General features: G+C 59.1%; 1 protein-coding gene across 6 annotated transcripts in view; it reads right to left on the minus strand.

Moving 5' to 3' along the window:
* TAFA5 (TAFA chemokine like family member 5) overlaps nt 1–22,389 on the minus strand; it is a 346,235-nt gene that overhangs the window by 256,922 nt on the left and 66,924 nt on the right. The window contains exon 1 of one of the 6 annotated variants that reach the window (XM_070506704.1): nt 1,109–1,472. The exons of 4 other annotated variants lie outside the window; for them this stretch is intronic. In XM_070506704.1, coding sequence (XP_070362805.1) covers nt 1,109–1,199 — 91 coding nt within the window. In that variant the 5' untranslated portion in view covers nt 1,200–1,472. Of the gene's footprint in view, nt 1–1,108; nt 1,473–22,389 lie in introns of those variants that run through there. One more of the 6 variants, XM_044777569.2, reaches the window with a different exon arrangement.

Raw genomic sequence — 22,389 nt, forward strand, 5'->3', positions numbered from 1 at the left:
GGCCTCCCACGCCTACCTGCTTCCTCGGCAAGCCAGCAGCTCGTTAATTAGGCAGGAAGCAGCTGAATGTTGCAGACCATTCCTTTGTAGGAACTCAGAGCTAATGAGGATTCGCCTGCATTAACAGGCCACACCAGCTCCCTCCTGTGCTCAGCGTTCCCTGCAGGCCAGAGGGAGCCCCAGACAGCCCTGGTGGCCAGGAGCCTGAGGGCAAGGGCACCTGATGGCCACGGGCACTGGCCTCCGTCTGCTGTTCTGTGAAGGCCAGCCAGGCTGAGCCCAGGGTGCCCCAGGGCTGCTCCCCAGGAGAGCTGGCACGAAAGCCAGGAAGTTTTCTGGAGTGTCTGGGGTATTCAAGGTGCCCACAGAGGATACCAGCACATGCACCCTGTCCTGAGCCCTTGGTGAAGGTCTCCTCGGTCCCAGAGACCCCTCTGGCTGCAAAGGTCACACCATCAACGTGAACCTCTCAACTAAGTCCCAAGAACTGGATCCACCAGCCCTGTGCTCTAGCAGACACTGGGACGACAGGGGCGGCTAACTTGGTGCGGGCCCAGGCGCTCTGGCGGCGAAGTCCCCCCTTCTGGAGCCCGCGGGTCCCTTACTCGGCCTAGAAGGCGGCAGTGGAGGGCGGGGGACGGGCACAGAGGCCTGGCCCTGGGCTCCTGCCCGCCCCCAGCCCCGCGCCCGCTCCAGCCTGCCCGGCCCAGCCAGGCCGGCCAGCGTGGAGCGCTGGTGCCATCTACCGAGGGCCCGCGGTGAGCGAGCGGGCGCCGCTGCCAACGAGCCGTGCGGGGCAGGGGCAGCATCCTCGGCGTGGGCCGGGGCTCCCGGGCGGCGCGACAGGCATGGAGGCCGCCGCGCCCCGAACCCCGCGCAGCACCCGCGCCCGCGGGCCGCCCGTGAACTCCGATAGGCGCGGGGCGGCGGGCTCCGCACCGGGGCCGGGCGCGGCGAAGGGTCCGCCGCCGGCCAGTCCAGCCCCGCAGTGGCGCTCGGCGAGCCCGGGCCGAGCCCGGCGGTGGCGGCGGCGGCGGAACGTGCTGGAAGCCCGGGCGGGCGCCGAGGACGGCGCCCAGGGACCGTTCCGCGCGCCGGGGACAATTACCTTCTTTGAGGAACTGCGCGTGGATCACCAGGACGAGGAAGCAGCAGAGCGCGGCTCCGGCGAGTGCCCAGAGCGCCTTCAGGAGCTGCATCGCGGAGTGCCCACTCGGCCGACGCCCCCGAAGTCGCGCAGCGAAGGTCCAGGCGCCGCATCAGCGCCCCGCCGGGTGCAGCCGCCGCGGCCGCCCGCTCGCGCCCTCCATCCGTCGCCACCGCCGCGCTCGCCGCGACTGGAGGCGCCTCTCCGGGAGGCGAGCTGTGTCTTTTTGGGCAGGGGGAGGGGAGCGGGCGGGGGGGGGGGGGGGCGCCGGGGAGGGGGCGGGCGGGGGCGGGGAGGTTAGCAGAAAGTCTCGGGCCGCGGCGGCCGCCCCTCCGGCCACTCGGCCACCATCGCGGGCTGCGGGGCGCCGGGGGCCCGGGCGCGGGGGGGCGGCCGCCGCGGCCCCATGAATCAGCCCCGCCGCCGCCCCCGGAGCCGCTCCGCCAGCAGGGCCCGGACGGCTGGCCGCGGATTGCGCAACGGCCCGGCGGCGCGGGGGGGTCCTGCGCGGCCCCGGCCCCTCGGCCGCCTGTCGCCTCCCCGCCCCTGCTCCGCGTCGCCTTCCTCTCCTCCTCCTCCTCCTTCGCCGCCGCCGCCCGCGCTTGCTCCGGCCCGGGGCTCAGGGGGCCGCGCCGCCGCCGCGGAGGACCAGGCTCGGGGCCGGGGCTGCGCGCCGGGCGCGGGGCTGCCGCACCATCGCCGCCGCCGGCGCCCGCGCGGCCCGGCCGAGCCCGCCGCGATCGAACTTGCGCGGCCCGGGGCTGGCTGGCCGGTCCCCCCCGGACGGTGCCGGCCTCCGCGCTCCTCGGAGCCCGCGCCTCCGCCGCTGCGGCCGGACGAGGCCCGGGCCGGCGCCTCCGCAGGCTGCCCGCGCTCGCTGGCGCTCCGGGGCCGGTGGCGGCGGTGGTGGCGGCGGTGGTGGCGGTGGTGGCCGCGCCGACAGGTGGGGCCGGCGACGCTGCGCGCCTCGCCGCCCGCGGGACGCCGCTGCTCCGGCCCGGCGGCGCGCGCCCGCCCGCTCGCTCGGCTCGGCCCCTTTTGGGGAGGCGGCGGGAGGGGGAGCGGCGGCCAAGCCCGCGCGGCGCTCGGACTCCGGCCCGCGCCCGCCGCCGTCTGCGCTCCGCCCGGCCCGCTGAGCCGCCGATGCGCACTGGGCCGCGGAGAGGACCCGGGGGACCCCCGCCGCCCTGCAGCGCCCCCGCCTGGCGCGCCGGCGGGTCAGGCGGGGCCGGTCCAGCCGAAAACCGCCGGTCGGGCTCCACCTAGGTGCGCAGGGGCCTCACTGCAGAGCCGGCCGCGGGGTGGGGGAGCGGGGCTCGGAAGGCCTCCAGTGCGCCCAGCCCCCTCGCCCCCTATGGTCCCAGGAGGGGTGGGGCGACCCCGCTGAGGCGTTGCCACTGCCCAGGGCTGACCCTCGGTGCGTTCTAAAGAATGTCACTTCTGCCTGGAAACACAAACGCGCCACTTCCCAGCCCTTGTGAGTGACCTCCTCTAGGCTGCATGGCCCGTCCCCCAGCGCGTGGGCGCACAGAAGATGCCCACAGACTGCTCCAGACAAAACGGCGGGCTCCTTCCTGCCGCGCCCTCCGTCGCGTCTCCAGGAAAGGCAGGTATTTGTCTCTGGCCAGTTTTCCTCACCATCCCTGTGCCCCGGAGCAGGGGCATCTGTGTCCTGTTCGGAGTCGCCAAGAGGCCAGACCCAGTGCCACAGGCCTCAAAGCAGTTTTGCCTGAGTGGAATTTCAAGTTCTATTCCAAATGCCGAGCAAAGAGCTTTGGACGGAGGATGAGGGCAGGAGCCTCTCCCTGACCTCTGCCCCTACCTGTGTGTGGTGGGTTGGGGACAGGACGGTACCGGCCACAGAGGGTCCTTGTGAGTGGGAGGACCCCACAGCGCAGGGGCCACTGAAGGCTGCTTCCTTCCTGCAGGTATTCACATGCCAGGAGGGAAAGAGGCCAGATCTAAGTGGGCTCACAGAGGTGAGATAGGTCAAGCCCCGAGGTGTGCATGTGGGGAAACTGAGGTTCGCAGAGGCCTGGACATCAGCACCAAATCCAGCAATAAAGAGCAGACCAGGACTAGCACCAAGCTTGCTGCTGTCTGCCTGGCCTGATTCTGCTGTGCCCAGCCATTGATTGGAGGCGAGGCCCCCTGGGACGCAATTCCACACCACTGGCTGCATCCCTCCTCAAGCTCCCCACCCCACCAGGTGGTCCATGAGATGGGAAGGCTGGTCCAAACCTTCCCCTGGAGGAGCAGCCCCAGCCTCACGCAGGCTAGGCAGCTGAGCAGCTGCCTGGGGAGGGAGGGCGTTCTCTCCCCTTGTGCAGTCCCCTCTCAGAGCCCCACTTCCTGAAGCTCCTCACCTTGCTCCTCTGCCTGCATCCGCCCACACCAGGCATTTTCCAGGAAAGCCCCACCTGCTGCAAGCACTGGGGAGCCCCGCAGCCCAGCGGGGAGGGCCTGACCTCCACCAAGGTCGTGGGCCTTCCATCCTCACCCAGAGCGGAGCTCTCCACTTCAGAAGCCTAAGGGTCAGTAGGGTGCTCATTACGCATGCACACCCAGGACCCCAGGGGACCTCAATCAGGAAGCAAAGCCCACCTCTGATGTCCCCGGTGTCCCCAATCAGGTGCATATTATCTGAAATTGTGAAAATTGAAAAGTATTCTCAATTCACCAGGGAGACTTTTAAAGGCTAACTTTCTGTCAAGAGAATTAAAGAAAGTGAAAGCTTGCACAGAGAAGTGTGTCCTAGGTTTATTTTCAACAGGTGGGACGGGAGGCCCTGCATCCTGCTCTGTGATGACCCAAGCATCCTCCGGCACCAAGACCTGCTACTAGTAAACACGTGCAGCATCGTTTGTAGCTTTGAAGGGGTAGCAGGTGACAAGAGGGGAAGCATGGCAGGTGCCCTCGAGAGTCAGTTAACAGTGTGCCCCAGGCAGGGGGTCCGGGGCCAGGTGCTCACCAGGTGGGCACTCAGTGGAAGAGCTGTATTTCCAAAGTACTGTCCTCTGACCCCCTCGAAAACAGCTGCTGTCTGGCCAGAAGGATGCCGTCCAAAGATAGGGGTGTCATCTGCCCGGGGAGGGTCCCCACAGTGCAGGGGGTGTGGCCCTCGTATAGGAAAGCTGCGTTTTGTCTCCCGTGTCTCTAACTGGGTCTGACGTGGCCTTCACTGGGCACACAGGCAGCAAACTCAGAGTTTAGGTGGAGCTGTGGTTTTGCCACTAACACCAATCGTGGGAGTCTTCCCATCACATCACAGCTCTGGTGAATATCTCAGAATATCATTCATGTTCACCCTTCAAATTGTGAGGTCCCACCTCCAGGCGTTTTGGTGTCATGTTTTAATAAAGAAGCAAACATATGACTGTAGCAAAATAGATTTTCCAACATTTGATAAAACCGCATTTTGACATAATTGGTTTTCTTAGTAATCTTACATACTTGATTTTATTCTGAGAAGGGTTCCATGAGTGTCAGCAGATGGCACAAACAAGGTGGGGAGGCCCCTGCTCTAAGCAGAGCAGAGCAGAGCAGAGCTGAGGTCCTTGGCCATGGGCAGCAGACAGGGCCAGGAAGAGGCAGGACCATCCCCGGGTCGGGGGGGGGGGGGTGGAGTGCCCAGCGAGGGACCTGCTTGCCCTCTGGCTCCATCACCACTTCCAGGGAGGCCATCTGTCCACACACCCTGGCCCTTCCCAGAGAACCTCCAGTCAGCTCTCCCGGTCAAGCAAGAAGCCTGTGGGCTGCACAGGGCAGAGGTGACACACTGACCGGCCACTGAACCCACCTCAACCTTTACTGCTATACAGAGAGGACCCAGCAGGCAGGACCACCACAGGGTGTTTGCAGAAAGGCAGTGGTGTGAAAGAGAAGGAAGGCCCAGGATATATAAACTCTACACTTGACCCTCAGAGGGCAGAAATCAGAAAAGATTCAGGGAAAAGTAGAAATAATGATAATTCTAAATAGCATCATTCCCAAAGAAATTTAAGAGAATGCAGTACCAGTAAAAGACAATCGAGCTACTACGAAAAAAGGAAAACAAGAGAATGAGAAAGAAGTCTGGGAGATCAATGTGACCAGCCAATTTTGAGCTCTCAGGGTGGACTGAGGAGTAACTGGGTGTGACTAAAACCAGGTATGGGAAATAAAATTGAAGTAGTTCCCAGAATGGAGAGCAAAGGGAGAGATGGGAGTAGGGAAAAGTTGAAACATGGAGGGTATGTCCTGGGGTGTCAAACTTTTATTAGAAATTCTAAAGGAGAAAATAAAAGATGCCAAGGAGGAGGAAATCATGAAATAAATGAGCACACACCCTCAGACTGTGGGGCTGCCATTCTCTAACTGGATCCAGAGCACAGACCTCAGCCAAGTAGTGCAAGAAACTCTTCACAGCTTGCAGAACACAAAGAACACCACCGACAAGTACATCGTGTTCTATGAAGTCAGAAATAACTGACACCTGACTTTTCATGAGCAACACAGCTTTTAGAGCAAATGGGTGTAGGGTCCTTAAGTTCTGGTGGGAAAAGCTACAGTATCTAGAATTCTGTACCCAGCTGAACTGTCAATGATGTATGCTGTTTAAGGTCATTCTGAAGGTCAGGTTACTGGCCAAACACCCCATACGAAAAGCTGACCTAGGGGATTCTCCAGCAGAGGAAGGGGTCAAGAAATGGGACATGGGAAGATGGGAGAGAGAAAATTCAGCATTGGTGACTCTTCACAAGTGAAATAAGCTGTAAAGAATGTGTATAAAAATACATCAGGCTCTCCTTCTTGGAAGACTCTCCTTCAACTGGTGAAACCTTGACGATAAATGTTCTGTCTCTTTCTCCATAGTTCTAGTCACAAATCTGATATCTGTGGGGAACAACATTCATGGAGTAACATTGAAAATGCCATTTATGTCTTTCCAAGTTTTAAAATCAACATGCAGTCAAAGCTCAGAAAATTATTTATAGTAGAATCATAAGTGCACATTCTTAAACCTTGATTGTTTTTAATCAGATGAAATGAAGGAAGATGGAATGTTGGAGGAGAGAGTAGCCCTCTGCTGTCGTTCTGCTCAGACTGCGAGGAGGCTCTGACCACAGGTGATGGAGTGAAAGCGGCATAGGCACTCTGAGTCACAGAGGCAGCTGAAAACAGATAAAGAAACATTGTAGCAGGAAGGACTAGAACAGGAAAAGCACACTCTGAACAGTTTGGTCCTGGGAAAGGTTGCGGATGGGGGAGAGGGAGGCAGCATCCTGCTTTTCCTTGTGAACCTTCTTGTTTAAATTTATCATGTGCTTCATATAGTGGTCTGTGATTTGAGGAAACTTAGTATGATAAACATAATGCAAATAAAGTGTGTTCTGCCCAGACGATGTAATAGTTTGCACTAGTTGAAGAGAATGAGGAAGGGGTGTATCTGTATCTATATTTACACATATATAAACAAGATTAAAGACAGCCACAGCTATTTTTTCAATAGGTATGAACACACACACTGTAACATCCAAAAGCCATGACAGTAGCCGGGGGTGGAGTGCCGGCCTCGGTGGATGGGGAGAAGTCATTCGGATAGAGGAGAATCCACGTGCCGCCCTAGGAGGGAGGAAGACGGCAGATGCAGGAGGTAGGGACCTAGCAGGCAGCTTAGGGAGCAGAAGACATGAGTCTAGGATTCACAGAGAGGAGCAGGTTGCAGGTGAGCATGCCGGGTGAGCAGACGGCAGCCCCATGGAGGTCTAGGGCAAGGATGCCATGTGGGAGACAAGTTGGGGCTCAGGACGTGGGGCCAATCAGGGTAGCTGGAGGGGCCCAGAGGTGCCCTGGGAAGGACCCAGCAGGAGGCCGTGGCTCCACCTCTTCCTGTGTCCAGGCAGGAAGGCTCACCAAGGACCCAAGGATGCTTCAATGCCTTGATTGGCCCCCCGCTCGGTGTCCTAGGGAGGCTCCGGCTTCACCACCTGACAAGCCACGCTAGAGGCCACAACACAGAAAGGTGCCCAGACTAACTGAGTGGCTGAGATCACCTGGTCACCTATGTCCACGGAGAGTACGCCCAAGGAGCAAGGGGAGAGACAGGGCAGAGCAGGCCGGAGGAGAGTCTGCTTTCCAGCATCTGGTTCAGCCCTGGCCCCACGGGCCTTCCCACTGACACCTGGGCCGCAGCAAGGCTCCCGAAGTGACACATGCAGGGCAGGTGCTCCGGGCCCAAACGAACAGCCATGGGTGTGGTCTGTGTCTCTGGATGCAAATGGGCAACCACGGTGGCTTTCATAAGGAGAACAGAGCTTCAGGTCACTAGGGAGGAGGGAGGGAGGCTGCTCTGGCCACCAATAAACTAGAGGACCAGGGATGCAGTGAGGGGACAGTTAGAAGTGGTCAGATGTGGGCAATGACTTAAGGCCAGTGCCAGTTATCTCTGCAGAAGACCTGGATGTGGGGAGTGGGGTGGGGGTGCTGAGAGAAGCCAGCTGCCGGGGCCAGGGGCTGGGGCTGCGGTTTGGTTTCAGACAAGCTAAGTTCGGGGCCCTCTTCTAGCATCTAAGGGAGACGGCATGGGCAGCTAGCACCATGGGTCTGAAGTGGAGGGTGGAGATCTGGGCACACAGGGTCTCTGGAGGCCTCCCTGGGGGAAAGGGTTTTGAGGCCGAGGCACCAGCTGAGATCTCCCGAGGGGAGAGTAGAGGTTGGGAAGAGACTGGATCTGGGGGCGGCCCCAAGGAGCGGCCAGGGGAGATAAGCAAAGAGATAGGGTGGAGCAGAGGCCCAGGGAGGGAGGAGGGGAGACTTCAGCAGGGTGGCCCATGGCAGCAGGTCAACAAGGAAAGGCTACCCACGCAGCTGTGGAGGCAGGAAGCAGCCGGGCACCATGGATGGTGCCTGATTGTGGCGGGGAGACACAGTCCAGTTTTGGGGTGAGGGGCCCCCAGGGATGGGGTCCGAGGCTGGGCTTGAAATGTAGGATGGAGAAACCTTGGGGGTGGGCAGAGCCACGTGTCCCCCTGGCCTTGGGGTGTCCTGTGACGGGGTCCTAGGTCATGACTGAGGGGACCAAACTTCTCCAGTCTTTCTGCAGAGGACACACTCCATCCCAGGAAAAGGTAGAAGATAGATCCTCTGCACAAGTAATATTCTTCCAAGGATCTTTGAACAGAGCCGAAGTGTGCAGGCCTGAGCTGGGCTTCTGCCCCACTCACCCGGCCCATCTGAAGACTGTCATCTGTGCACAGAATGACACAGGTGTGCACACACAGGCACCCTCATCCCACGGCCTTCCCAGGTTCCAGGAGGCATGGGCGTGCTCCAGCCTTCAGGTGTCCAGGGTCCCTTCACTGTCCCTTGACTCCCACACAGCGTCCCCGCAGACCATGCTTTAAACAGCACCCAATTCAGTGTCCTGGGGGCTCAGGCCCGGGAGCATCCCCCCGACGGTGCGACATGGAGAACCAGCGGTGTGCCTGGGACCACCGGAGCTGCTTCCCAGGCAAATCTGACGAGACCCATGTTGCATGCACAATGAGCAGAGGGCAGGTGGGGTGGAGTGGAGATCAGCTGGGTGGAGAGAAGGGAGCACAAGCTCAGGGTGGGGCAGGCTGAGCCCGAGCACCTCGAGGAGCCCTGGCCTCAGAGCGCCGGGCGGAACCTTGACACTGGGACAACACAGGGCAGACATCACAGGCTGGACAGAGGCTGCTTGGGATGTATCATCGAGCCCATGTGTCAAAGTCGCTCAGCACCTGCAAGCAGTGTGCCCATTGGGCTTCTGTGCATTGGACAGTGTGGGCGCAGGGGCACATGTGGCATGCATGGCAGGTACCCATGCACCACGTATGCAGGGCATGTGCAACACATGCGAGGGGACGCACAGAACATCTGCAGCAGAGCCCATGTGACACACATGACAGTGGCACAGGCAGCACAAGTGATAGAGGCATGTGGCACATGACTGGGCATGGGTAACAGATATGACAGGGCACACATGACACACAACTGGACATATGACATGTGTGGTGGGACACACGTGTCACTTGCAATGGAGGGACATGTAATGCACAGGAAAGAGGTGCATGCAACACTCATGATAAAGGCACATGGAAGATACATGATGGGTACCTGTGGGTGCTATGTCAAGGCACATGTAATGCACTATGACACTACATTTAACACTTGTGATGGGAATGTGTGACATGTATGACAGAGGGCACACATAACACCTGTGACAGAGGGGAACATGTGACAGGAGGGCACCTAACTCAGGCAACAGAGAGGGCATGTAACACATGTGACACCAATCCTAGGAAAAAAGTGAGGGCCACGTAAACAAGAGCCACTCCCAGATAGCTGGCCCTACTGAAGGTGTCAGCTCCTGTACACGTGTGCGCATGTGTGTTGTGTGGGTCTGTGTTGTGTGTACGTGTGTGCTGTGCATGTGTGAGTTATTTAGGTATGTGTGTCTGTGTACACGCATGGGTGTGTATGCTTCTGTGTGCGTGGGGGTTGTCTTTGTGTCTGTGCGTGTGTGCCACCTCTGGAAATCCACTCGGCAGATGGTTCCAAAGGAAAGAGGCGTGTTCCCAGGGGACTGTGGGCCTTCCTGAAGCCTCAAGTTTGGAAGACTGGAGTGTCAACATCAGTGGAATAAGTGCCCGTGTGGAACCCCTGCGTGATTAGTACCTGCGCACAGAGACACACAGACACGCACGGCAGACGTGCACACACAGGCCTGCAGCCATCTCTATTCTGCCCCCTCCTGGGCCTGTGAGTGGCTAGAGGGGATCCTCACTCGGACCCCGTGAACACTGTCATGCACCGAGGGGAGAACAGACTAGATGCCACATAACCTACTCCCCACTGTCTTCATCTTAGAGCCCTCGGGAGTGCCGCGGCCCCTCCTGTCCAGGACCTCCTCCCATGGGAATACCTGGCAATATCCACGGCCGTCCGCAGGTCTGGGGTAGGCAGCTTAGTGACCATGAGGGCTGCTCTGCAGCCGGACCATACAGGCCGGGATCTCGTCCCCCATCTCTGTGCACCGGGCTCAGCTACTGAATCCCTCCGAGACTCGGTTTCCCCACCTCTAAAATGGAGACGACACTGGCACGGCCTCCAAGGCAGAAGGGGCTCTTGGCAAGCGGCACAGTGGCAAACCGCCACGGGCACCAGGCCTGACCACCAGGCTGGCTGCACAGCAGAGGGGTTTCCTGGGGGACGGGAGGGGATGGGGTCCAGCTCTCTCATTTTAAATTTTGTTCCACGATCTGAAGAGGTCTTTCCAGCTCAATTGAACTTTAAGGAGACGGTATTTACTTTACTTTACTTTATTTTATATTTACTTTATTTATTTACTTTACTTTTCTTTAGTTTTTACTATCGAAAGGCAGAACTCGACTCTATATTAACGATTTCTGAAGAACTGGGGGAAAATCTTGCTTCAAATGCTGAGGCAGAATTCCGCCTCAGGTGAACCCCACGGACAGGGCGAGGCCACTTACCAGGAAAAAGAAGAGATTCTTCAAATCAGAAACCATGTTTGTGGCCCAGCCTCCGCCAGGCTGCGATTCACAGTTGGGGGAGGACGCCCCAGGCGCTGCCCCGCCTGTCTGTCTGCCCAAAGAGCGGGAGGAACGAGGCTTCCGCCGACCCTGTTTCGGGGGCATCTTGTGCTCCAGATCCGTGGGGTGCGGGCAGATGCTGAGCGACCATCTCTCTGGGGAAAGCCCTGGTTCGTAGTACGTGCCACTGCCCGTGGTGTAAATGCACCTGGCGTGACCCCCAGTGGACACACTGAGCCCAGAGCTGGCTCAGTCCTGACCTCGGTCACCTCAGCATGTCCCCCACCGAGGATGCAGTGGGCAGAGAGGTGGCGGCCAGGACTCCCAATCACACTCTATTTACAGATACATGTGCCAGCCCACGGGCCGCAGTTTGCAGATGGAATTTTTTAAATATTGCATGAAAATGTTGTCCATCTTGATGAGTGAGTTTTTTGAGGCTCCCTTCGATTTTGTGGGGCCTCACTCACCTCACCCTGTCCCCACCCCGGCAACTGCAGTGCCCACCATCCCCCGGCGTCACTTCAGACATCACAGCTGGGCCAGGCCCTGCAGTTACCAGAAACTTCTAGGGCTGCGGTCTCCATGCTGCTCTGAAGCAGGAGTCGGTGCAACCACCAAGCGAGGCCATGTGTGAGGACCATCTCCCAGTGACTGCGGCCACTCCGAGTCCTCAACGTGTCCCAGGATGAGCTGAGCGCTTCACGCAGCAGCACATTTAATCCCACAGCAACCATCCCCACTCACAGATGAGAAAGCTGAGCCTCTGAGGGTGCAGCTGTCTGTGCAGCTGCCCATGTCTGGTTAGGGCCCATGCGGGGATGGACCCCAGGCCCTGGATGCCCACACACTGGCCCTGCCTCTCCTTTCAGGCTAATGGGGGTTCAGGAGAGATGGTGCCACCAGTGGTCCCAGCCATAACAGCTGTAGGATGACCCCTCGTCTGCCCTCCCACCCTCAGAAGAGTGAGTACCCACCACTGCTGCACAGTTGAAGGAGATGGGGGATGGCAATGGGGCCAGGGGAAGGAGTCTGGGCCGGTGGCCAGTGGCACCACGGGGTAAATAAAAGAGTAAGACCTTTGGAGTGGGAGGGTCATGGCCACGGACACAGGCCCGACTCCACCCTGGCCGTGCGTGTGACCGCTGGCCAGGTGTTCATCCCTCTGCACCTTGATTCCTCACTTAGACTCAGGGCAAGGACTAGAGCCAATCAGGCGGAGAGTAGTGCACATAGCTGACCCCCAACCCACATTTTCTTCCTTCCAATCCCTTCTGCACACAGGGAAAAGGCAGCATGTCACCCCCCAGGGAGATCTCTGGGGCACATGGTTGTGGGGATCACAAGAGAGCCCTTGTCTGGAATGACCCTCAGAAGAGAATCTTCATCTGAGCTCAAGTTTCGATTCTGTGTAAAAGGCAAATCTCCTGGCAGGGCTCGCTCTGAACTGTTATCAGTCCTTTATACCCCAGGGTGAATGAGTTCCAGATCCTATCCCTAAAGTAGAAGAAAGGAAGTGAGAAGAGCAGATGTCTGGGAGGAGACAGAGGAGGAGAGGTGGAGGGGAAAGGCCACCAGTTGACAGAGGGAGAACGGGGAGACTGCGGCTCAGGGCTGGGGGGGGGGGGGGCTATCCGTTTCCCCTGCCAATCAGCTATGCTTCCGGATAACTGAGACCGGAGGCCTGGAAGGCCCTGGGGGCTCAGCCACAAATGAAGACATTCCTCCTGCTGGCCTGGAGTTTTTGCTTTTAACTCTCATTTCTCTGTGGGCCCCTCCAACAACCCCAGAAAACAGAGGCTACAACCTCAGCGAAACCTACCTCCTCCTCATACCCGGCTGACACTGGACCTCCTCCACCCGGCGCTCTCGGCTGTCCACAATGCACCCTTGCCCCTCACCGGCATCGTCCCTGCTCTGGGACACACGAGCCACTCAAGCCACACCAAACCTCTGCCGGTTTCCCAAGCCCACCATCCTGCCAGGCTCAGCCAGGAACCCCGGCACTAACCCTCATCCTGTGGGACCCTCTCTGCAGGCCACTCTGCCCTGTGGCACCCCGTTACTGGGCCTGGGGCCCCGAGAAAGCAGGGCTGCATCTTAGCACTTTGCAGCCTGAGGAGGAGCTCGGAGGATGCGTGGCGCTCAGGAGAAGACGAGGCGAGTGGAGGGAGGAGGAATGGCCGGGGGCTTCACGGAGGGGCAGACATGTCCCCTCCTCCCCGCAGCCACCCTCCCAGAGCCAGCAGCTCGCCCCTCGCCAGCCAGCTGCCTGCCCAGCTCTGCCAGCCCACCGGCCAACGTAGCAGCACCGGCCCAGCACTTCTCTCCCGACGCTGATCACCATTCCCTTGCTGTCCCTTTAAACACTTATCTTTTCTGCACACATTAACTCCCTTTATCTGAACTTAATATATCCCATCCGTTCAAAGTGGGGATTGTCTTTGGAAAGCATCTCCTGATGAGCCTGGGAGGGAACCACTTGGCCATGGAGGGCACCGGGTGTCCCGGGTCCTCTGAAAGCCATGTGCACACGCAGTGCCTCCGGTGGGCTTCAGGGGGCCTGCAGAGCGGCGGGACATGGTGGGACGCAGTGGAACATGGCCTGCTTGCTGCCCCAAGTTAGGGCCCCACCTGCCTCTCCAGGAAACAAACACCGAGATTTTCCCTTTGTTTAAAAACAACCATTTCCTGTTCAAGTATCCTGGAGGAAAGGTAATCAAATTAGAGATGTCCCAACCTCAAATCTGGAAATTACATTGTTCAGAATATTCCCCCAAGCGGGGCTTGCAGGTGTGGATCAAGGCCCTGCACACAGAGACTCAGAGCAGCTTCCTTGTAGCAAAACCCTCCAGGGAAAGGGATGCACTGTAGCCGATCCGCAGGATGGGATATCACGTGGCAGAGTAAAAGGAATGAACTAGACCCACTGTGTCAGCAAGCACGAGTCTCCAAACCACGGAGGGGAGCAGAAAAGCAAGCTGCAGGACCACGTGTGCAGCAGGGCCAGACCCTGGGAGCATGCACTGAAACCAAGATCTCGGGCTGAGCCGCTGCCATGGGTCACTCGTTACAGTCAGTCCCCACAGCCACCTCCTGAAGCAGAGGTTCCCCACTTATTGCTGAGGAAACGGCTCAGGGAACTCAGCGACCTGCCTACAGACACTCAAGGAGAGGCTGGGCTAGGGCTGGGTCTGCCTGGGCAGCCCTCGCTACCTACCTGAAAAGGCTATAATGTCCTCAGAGCCCCTTCATCTCCTCCCTCACCCACTGTCCATCTGTACACCATCATCCATCTATTCATACATCCATCCACTCATCCATAATCCACTCATCCATCATCCATCCATCAACCATCCATCCATCCATCCATCCACCTATTCCTCCATCCATCACCCAACATCCATTCATCCATACATCTATGCATCCATCATTCATTTATTCATCCATCCACCCATCCATCCATCTAACCTTCCATCCTTCTATCCACCCACCTTTACATCTATCCATCTGTCCATCATCCATCTACATACCTATCTATTCATCCACCCATCCATCCATCTGTACATCCATTATCCATCCATCAGTTATCTACTCATTCATCCATCCATCATCCAACCACCCACACATCTGTCTACCCATCCTTTCTTCTATCCACTCATCTACCTGTCCACCCATCTACCCATCCACCCATTCATCCTTCTATGTATCCATTCTTGCTTCTATCCATCCATCTGTCCATCCATTCATCCCCTACTGTGCCTGGTCTGGGCCAGGGAAGGAGCATTCACGAGGGAAGAAGACCCAGACCTGCTCCCCCGAGCCCACCACCTGGAGGAGATGAAGCTGCTCCTGGGAAATCCTACCTCCGCCAGGCAGGCGAGCGCTGGGACTGAAGCCAACATGGGGTTCCCGAGAGCTGAGCACAGGGCAGGGTGGGCGGCAAGACAGAGGTCTAAGGTGGTAGACAGACTTTCAGAAGCTAAGACTTGAGAATAACAAGGCTTCTACGCAGACACCAAAACGCCTCCATCTGAGGGAGAAAAATGCCAGATTCTGCTCAAAGCCAGCACAGCAAGTCAGGCTGAGCTAAGCAGAGCTGAAAACGATGAGAGATGGGGGCCTGCCCTTTTGAATGTTCCTTTAAACCTTGCTGGGCTCGAGCATCATGTGCTTGTGAAGCTGGAGCAGGAGTGTCCCCACAGCTGCTGTTGTGACAGGAAGCTGCTCACTCTCTCATCCAGCCGGAGTGCCGGATCTGGAGCATCTGTCTTCCTGCTCTTCTGTCCGACCAGGGAGGGGCTCAGCCCCAGGGCCTGCAGCCGGCACCTGAGGAGAGCCACCCCTGCTGTGCGTCCTGGGGGGGGCCAGGCCCCGCCCAGCACTGGGCCCTGAGTGCTGGTCCCTGCTTGTTCCCTAAGCCCCTAGCCTGAGCCCGCCCGGCCACTTTCCACCTGCCCCTGACTGTGGCCAGGGTCCCCCAGGGAAGCTCCAGCCCTGCAGGGTCTTGTTCCCGCTCCTCCCCCCACGCACCCCAGGTTCCATCCTGGGCCGGCCATCCATCCGGTCCCGGCCACCAGGAGGCAGCATGGTGCCGAGAGGCCAGCAGGTCTGCCTCTTGAGTTTGATCCTCTGCCACTGACCCCTCCATGGTGTGGAAACAAGCTCGCGGCTCTCTGAGCCTCAGCCTTCCTGGTTTGTTTTCTTCACATGGCCACCAAGAGGATTTACTGAGGATGTGAAGGGCATGGGGGCACCCGAGGACGGTTACTGTGGGTGTGAACCAACCCCGGGGACTTTCCCTCGTGGACGCCTTCCCTCCGACGTGACTCCGCGGGCCTGCCCCTCTCCAGCCGCTGGAGGAGGCAGCTGGGTCCCAGGAGTCAGGGTCCCCATGCTCCGGGCTGCCCTCACCCTACTCCTGAGAGCTTGGCCTGCAGATGTCTTCCCCCGCCATGGCCCATGGCCCGGATCTTCCCCAAGTCCCCAGGGGGCTCAGGGGCTGACCGTACAGACGGACAGTGGACAAGGCAGGACCACAGGAGACAACGGAACTCTGACCAACTCTGCGGCATCTCTCCGGAAGCCGAATTACCACCCCGGCACTAAGGGCCCCAAAGCTCAGGACTCGGTCAGAGGCCACCAGCAGCCCTCGTTTCTGTCCCCACTTCCAACTCAGGACCAACCAGGGAGCCAAACAGGCCCCCAGCTCTTCCCCATGCCCCGGGTTCCCCAGGCCCAGCCTCCGTTGGGCCCCCTGGACCCTGCCTGTGCCTTCTCTCTCCCATCAGCTTGCCCCTCCCCTGCCGCCATCGAGCGCTGAGTAACAGCCTCTGCTTGTCTCAGTCTTCTGTTCCCACGAGGTGGAGCCCAGGGGCCCACAGCCACAGTGACTTAGTGACCACCCTCCCACCTCACATCCTCACAGCTCATCCCTCGGGTCTCCTCCCAACGCCCCAGGAGCACACTCGTCCTCGTCCAGGGCTGCCGTCAGGGACCCAGTCTAAGGCCCCTAGCTGTACATGCTCCCTCTGTAAAGAGAACAGCTGGGAGGGCATCCTTTGCTGCCCCTCCTCAGCACGGTCAGGCTCAGAAAGGACAAAGGACCTGGGTCAGGAGGCAGACACAGACCTGGCAGGGGCCTGGCCAGGACAGGCCCAAGGGCAAGCAGCCTTCCCTTGCAGCAGGACACAGTTAGGACGCCCCCCGGCCTCCCTCCCCCAGGGCTCTTGACCCTCGACCTCCTGGCCTGGCTCTGCCCCCCGATAACCAGAGACTCACCTGTTAGTCCAGGACGGGGCTGTGAAGGGACCGGGAATGGGGGCACCGCGGGCCTCCGAAGTGGTGAGTTGGCCCTGGGACCCTGTCTAGGGTCCCGGCCGCCCCTCCCCAGATGAGATGCTGGCCCTGCAGGGGAGACCAGCTTCCTGCTGCTACAGGGCTGCCCCTCTGAGTGACAGGACACCTGCAGGGTCCTCCATGCTGCTCGGGACCCACCTCACTTCCTGGAATGGGCCTGGGGGAGGACGGCTTTTGGAACACGCATAGCAGCAGTGGCAATGCCAGCCGAGGTGCCCTCAGCACTCCCTGCGTGCCAGGGGCGGGTCCAGGCCACACCATGGCCTGGGAGGCAGGCACTACTCGCAATCCCTGAGAAAAAGAAACAGGCCCGGAGCCCCAGAGCCTGTGCCATGGCAGGACCCCGAGGCCACCAGCTGAAGCCCCAGCCTGCAGCTCTCAGAGGCCCCACAGCAAGGGGACAGAAAGGACTTTGACCCAAAGCCTGTGAGGCCTGGGACCCGACCCTGAGCAGACGAGAACCAAGAACCCCAACTTCAAAATAAGACTGAAGCCCCTGTCAGAGCACCAGAAGTGGCTGATTGATCTTAAAAACATGGGGAGCGTTGTTCGTGAAAGTGCTTGATCACCACCTGCTGGCATCCGGAACTTTCTAACAGGGAGGCTGGGTCTTAGGGTTGCAAGTGCCACCTCAGTAATAACAAAAGTCAGTCATCTGAGCACTGGAGAACCTGCAAGCTATTGTGAGAAGTGAACAAGAAAGCGGATATCGAATGTTTTATAAATTGTCGAGTGCCGGCCCCATGAGGGCCCTCGCAGAGAGACAAGGTGCCAAGAGCTCGGGTGTGTTTTTCATCTGTGCAATGTGGCTGGAGACACCCCCACCGCAGCCCGCTGGGAGCTGAACACCACAGGCTGCCCTCAGACTTTGACACCCTGCAGGGACCCCAGAGAACGCCATGCCCAGGAAACGTGCAGCCCCATAGAGGGAAAGGCATTCACCTCGTTCCCTCATTCTCGTCACAGGCTGTGTCTCGATCCCTGACATGGAAGGATATTCTGAGTGCCTAGAGTGGATGTGCCGGGCTGAGCCCCAAACCCACACAGACACCCCTGCAGAACCAAGCAGCAGAGAGAGGATGCCACCCGGGACCTCATTAGGCTGGTAGCCAAAGTGCCATGTCCACCAGGCAGCTTTCCTGATGAAACGGCCAGATAGATGAGGCCTTCTCTGTCATTGTTGCCACATGTGTGCCATGCCACAGCACCAAGCTGATTCTGTCACACCAAAGAGACAGGAAGCAGCGACGGCAAGACCTTGGAAAGGTGCCAGTGAGGTGGAGCTGGCAGGGGAAGGGTCTCAGAGGCTGGGGGGGCCGAGTCACACACTCATCCTGGGGAGGCGCCTCTGTGTGAGGACCCAGCTGCTCACCAAGGGGCCTGAATCAGAATGACCTTCCCCGCTGTGAGGCCCACGTCCCAGGCCGCCTCTCATGGTCATGGTCATTGGCTGCCAAGAAAACCCTCTGCTGGGGCCAGGTAGGGTAATAGGAGTGCCCACTGTGCTAGTCAGCGACGGCGACAGCAAAGGACCATAGGCCGGGCGGCTTACACACAGACATGGCTGCCAGTTCTGGAGGCTGGAAGTCCAAGATCAAGGGGTTGGCAGATCCGGGTCCTGGGGAGAGTCATCTTCCTTGGTGTGCATGGCTGTCTTCTTGCCGCGTCCTCACATGGTGGAGAGAGAGCCCGTCCCTCTCATGTCTCTTCCTATAATGGCACCCATCCCACCCTGGGGACCCCACTTACGGCCTAATCAGCTCCCAGAAGCCTCACTTCCAAACACCTTGGGGCTGGAGTTTCAACATATGAACTGGGGGGACACGATCCAGTCCACAGCACCCACTCCTTGCGAATTTTCTCCTGGGCCCCTGTGCACACACTCTCCTTGGGTGGCCATGAGCGGATGCCCAAGGGTGGCCCACACTTTACTCATCTGTCTGGCCCATACGAGCACCTGGTGTGTCTTTCTGGTCTGACTCATGAAAGGCCCACCCTTCCATCGTGAGCGCTTGCACCACGCTCCTCACTGTGTGGTCCACGCACCCGCTGGACCTCGCTGGCCGAAGCTCCTGGACCACACATCCAAGTTCACGTCTTCCAGCAGCTGCACACAGAAGATGCTCAGGACACGCTTCCTGGATGCCCAAGTGAATGAAAGGATGTAGGAACAGAGATTCTCTCCAAATTGCTGTGGCTCCTAATGGGCCACCCTCAACCTGGCGGCGGCCGGAGAGAGTGGCGAGGACCCATATGGGCCTCGACTCCATTTAATAACTCCATTATTGGCTTTGAGGATATGTCCCTGTAAGTAATCTGCTGCTTGGAAATGCAGATGGTTACGCGCTCAAAGACACCGAGAGGTGCGATGGCTATTAAAACATATTATGTCAGCTCCAGAGAGGGACACATTGAAACCAGGATTTAATTTGTCTATGTGTAAAATGCGAGACTTTAAGAAACACCCAGGGCAAGTAGCAAATGAGTGTGTGCCGGGGAAAAGCAGACGCCGATTTGCTGGCTCCCAGCAAATTGAACATAAGCTCACATTATAATGCAGCTACAGAAAGGGAAAACGCAATAATGACTATATTGGGATGTTGCAACGGTGGCACTGAATATGAATGAATTGGCACAGGCCCGGTTCTCTATCCATCTGGGAGTCCCCATCCCTTTCCTATCCCCACGGGTTTGCGCTGATCCTTCTGATGTGCAGAACAGGGTGAAAATGGAGGGATGGAAATGCAGGTCGCCCTCCGTCTATCCTTCAGCCAGTGAGCACTAACACATCCTGCTGAGGGAAGGTCAGAGAAGGGGTCAGCATAGCGACTGGACCTTTGCTGGAGGGCTGGGAGGCAACTCGTCCATCTGGGAGCCACAGGTGGCCTGTGGCCTGTCACCTGTGAGTGTCTGTGAGGCACCTGTGTCTTCAGGAGCTGGGGCTGCAGGGCTGGGGCGAAGAGTATGAAGCACCTTGACGAGACCAGGTTCCCGCTCAGCCTCCATCATGGGAGCCATGCTTATCACATCGCATCCCACAGCCCCCTGGTGCTGGTCTCCAGAGCTGCCAGAGCCAACACCACCGCCTGGGCGGCTCACAGCACAGATCTTCATTGTCTCCCCGCCCCGGAGGCTGGGATCGGAGAGCAAGGCGTTGCAGCACTGGTTTGTTCCAAGGCCTCTCCCCTCGGCTGTCTTCTCCTGTGTCCTCACAGGGTCCTCCCTCCGTGCATGTCTGTGTCCTCATCTCCTCTTCTTATAAGGACCCCAGTCACATTGGATCAGGGAACCACCCATATGACCTCATTTTACCTTAATTACCTCTTTAAAGACCTCATCACCGAATGGGGGTTAGGACTTCAACACACGAATCTGGGGGAACACAGTCAGCCCATGACACCTCCAATACTCTTACTGCTGTTGTCACTTGGCCCTGACCTCCAGACCTGGGCGCTCGTCCCCTGCTCCCTGTGACCGTGTGGATGAGGATGCACACAACCACAGCTGGCAGCTGTCTTTTCCTCTGGCAAGGAACACCCCGTGTGCATCGTCTTCTGCTTTTTCTCCGGGCACTGAGCAGGGAGAGTGGGAATGAACCTGAGGCACGCTCACGTTGTCTGCAGCGTCTCCCAGACCTGCTTCCCCAGGGCAGGCAGTGCCCCCATGGAGAGCAAGCGCTGGGATTCGGGTACAGAAAGAACCCTGAACCAGGGGTTTGGCAGGAGGCCTGCACAGAGCTCTGACGCAGCGGGACCGACGGCTCCCTCTGAGGCCCACTGGGACTCCCCATTCTGCCCCAGCAGGCTGGTCCTGGTGACTTTCCTCATCTCCACAACGGAGCCCCGCAGGGCCCAGGACTGGCTCGGAGAAGGCGCTGGCCTTGCTCGCAGCGCACAGAGAGTGTCCATGGGAAGGAAAGATCACTCTGCAAGGTCACTGTGAGGACTCGTGGGGAAGATGCGTTCCAGGCCTGGGCAGGGCTGGTCTTCCCGCAGCAAGGCAGGCATGCGGGACAGAGGCATCAGGACCCGCCCCAGGCAGAGCAGGGCTGGGTGCAGCTGAAGGGTGCCCACCAGGGAGATGGTCAACAGGAGACTCCGGCCCCAGCTCCACCTTCGCCAGGAGCACGACCTGGAGTTGAACTGGGCCCTTTCCTGGGGGCCCATGAGGATTCACAGTGATGACCTCGTGAGGCCAGTGTCACACCACCATGCACTCATGAAGGCTGGTTTCTCCCCGATGCTGCAGGCCAGGGGGAAGAATTCCCCAGAGAACCTGCAGAGTGGGAGGTACAACGTGTTTGTTTTTTTCTGAAATTTTCAATCAGAACTTGAGCCTGGGCCCCCAGCTTCCTCCCCAGGCATCAACGGTCTCTCTCACCCCAATCTCCCCGCTTGAGACCAAGGTGCAGGGCACTCAGAAGGGGACATGATGACAAACACGAGGTCCCCTTGCTGGAGAGGTCGGTCCTCAGAGAGGCCCCAGGCCCCTCACTGGCAGGACAGCATCCACAGGCTGCGGGTGTTTCTCCCCTGCTTCTCCTCTGCGCCATCACTCCACTGCTAGCCCCTTCTCCCCATATTTATGGCTCCTGCTGGGTGTGGGGCTCAGTGGGAACAGAGCGGATCCGGCCCCCCAGGAAAGAGCTCGTGATCTAACAGGGGACACGGCTTGAACCAAAGTACCTCGGCATCTGGGTGAGGGAGGAGATGGCAGGTGGGGCCACGGTGGTGACGGGGAGCCTGTCCCTGCACGGGGAGGAGATGGCTTTGGAGCTGGGCCTGCACATCCCAGCGGAGGGAGGCCACGCTCCGGAAGCAGGGGGGACCAGGGGGCACAGACGACCCTGGGTGGGACAGGTGTTCCTGACTCTGCACCCCCAGCATGTTCTCAGGAGCCAAGCAGGCCACAGGAGGAGCCCAGAAACTGCCCAGGGAAAAGCCAGCCATGGGGCAAAGTGGGTTCAGGGCCCCTGGCCCGCTGCCTTTACCTCCTCAGGGCTCCATCAATGAGATGGTCGCAGCTTCACAGCAAAAATCCTCACTTGAAATCCTGCAGGATCCTCAGATCAGGTGCAGCTCACTGGGTGCCGAGAGGGGGCCCTCTGGCCGCACACTCTGACCCCCATGCTCACTGGGCCGCATGGTCCAGCAAAGGCCATGAGGCTGCACTCCCCCTTGTCAGCATCCTGTGCCCTGGGGCTGGCCACTCAGAGGGTGACCCAAGTGCAGGGTCCCTCGTCCCCCCAGAAACCAACTGGGGTCCGGGCCACAGGAAGTTGGGGGCTTGCCTCTACTCCAGGGCAGCCACCAACAACTGGAAAACTGGCTTCTGGGCCTGAGAAGGCGGGATGAGGGCGGAAGGCAGAGGCTGAGAATCAATAGCCCGAAATGCCTCAAGTCAAATCCTAGAATGAGGCCCCTGCGGGCCTCACATGGCAGCGGGGCCAGCCAGTGACAGGCCGTGGCCCCAAGAGGAGGGGGCAGGTACTCTCCACGTCCCTGCGATGCCATCCCCCTTGGGATCTGTCCCCAGGAGCAGCCCCCACAGGACCCCACACCCATGCCCCCCTCCTCCTTCTCTCATTCTGCTGTCCTCAGGACCACCTGGGTCCTGTCCGTGGTCACAGCCCCAGCACACCTGCTGGGAATCCAGCCCCTGTAGCCTCCCTGTGCCCTGCAGCCCGTGCGTCCCCTGCCGTCCCAGCCTTTCGGGGATTCCCAGCTTTCCTTTCACAAATCCAAGGTATTCCAACGTGGGCCTGCCTGGGATGCGTCTCTCTGGGATGAATACAGATGGCAGAGGCTGATTTAAATAAATCTA

This window comes from Equus asinus, chromosome 4, assembly GCF_041296235.1.
Source record: "Equus asinus isolate D_3611 breed Donkey chromosome 4, EquAss-T2T_v2, whole genome shotgun sequence".
Taxonomy (NCBI): Eukaryota; Metazoa; Chordata; class Mammalia; order Perissodactyla; family Equidae; genus Equus; species Equus asinus.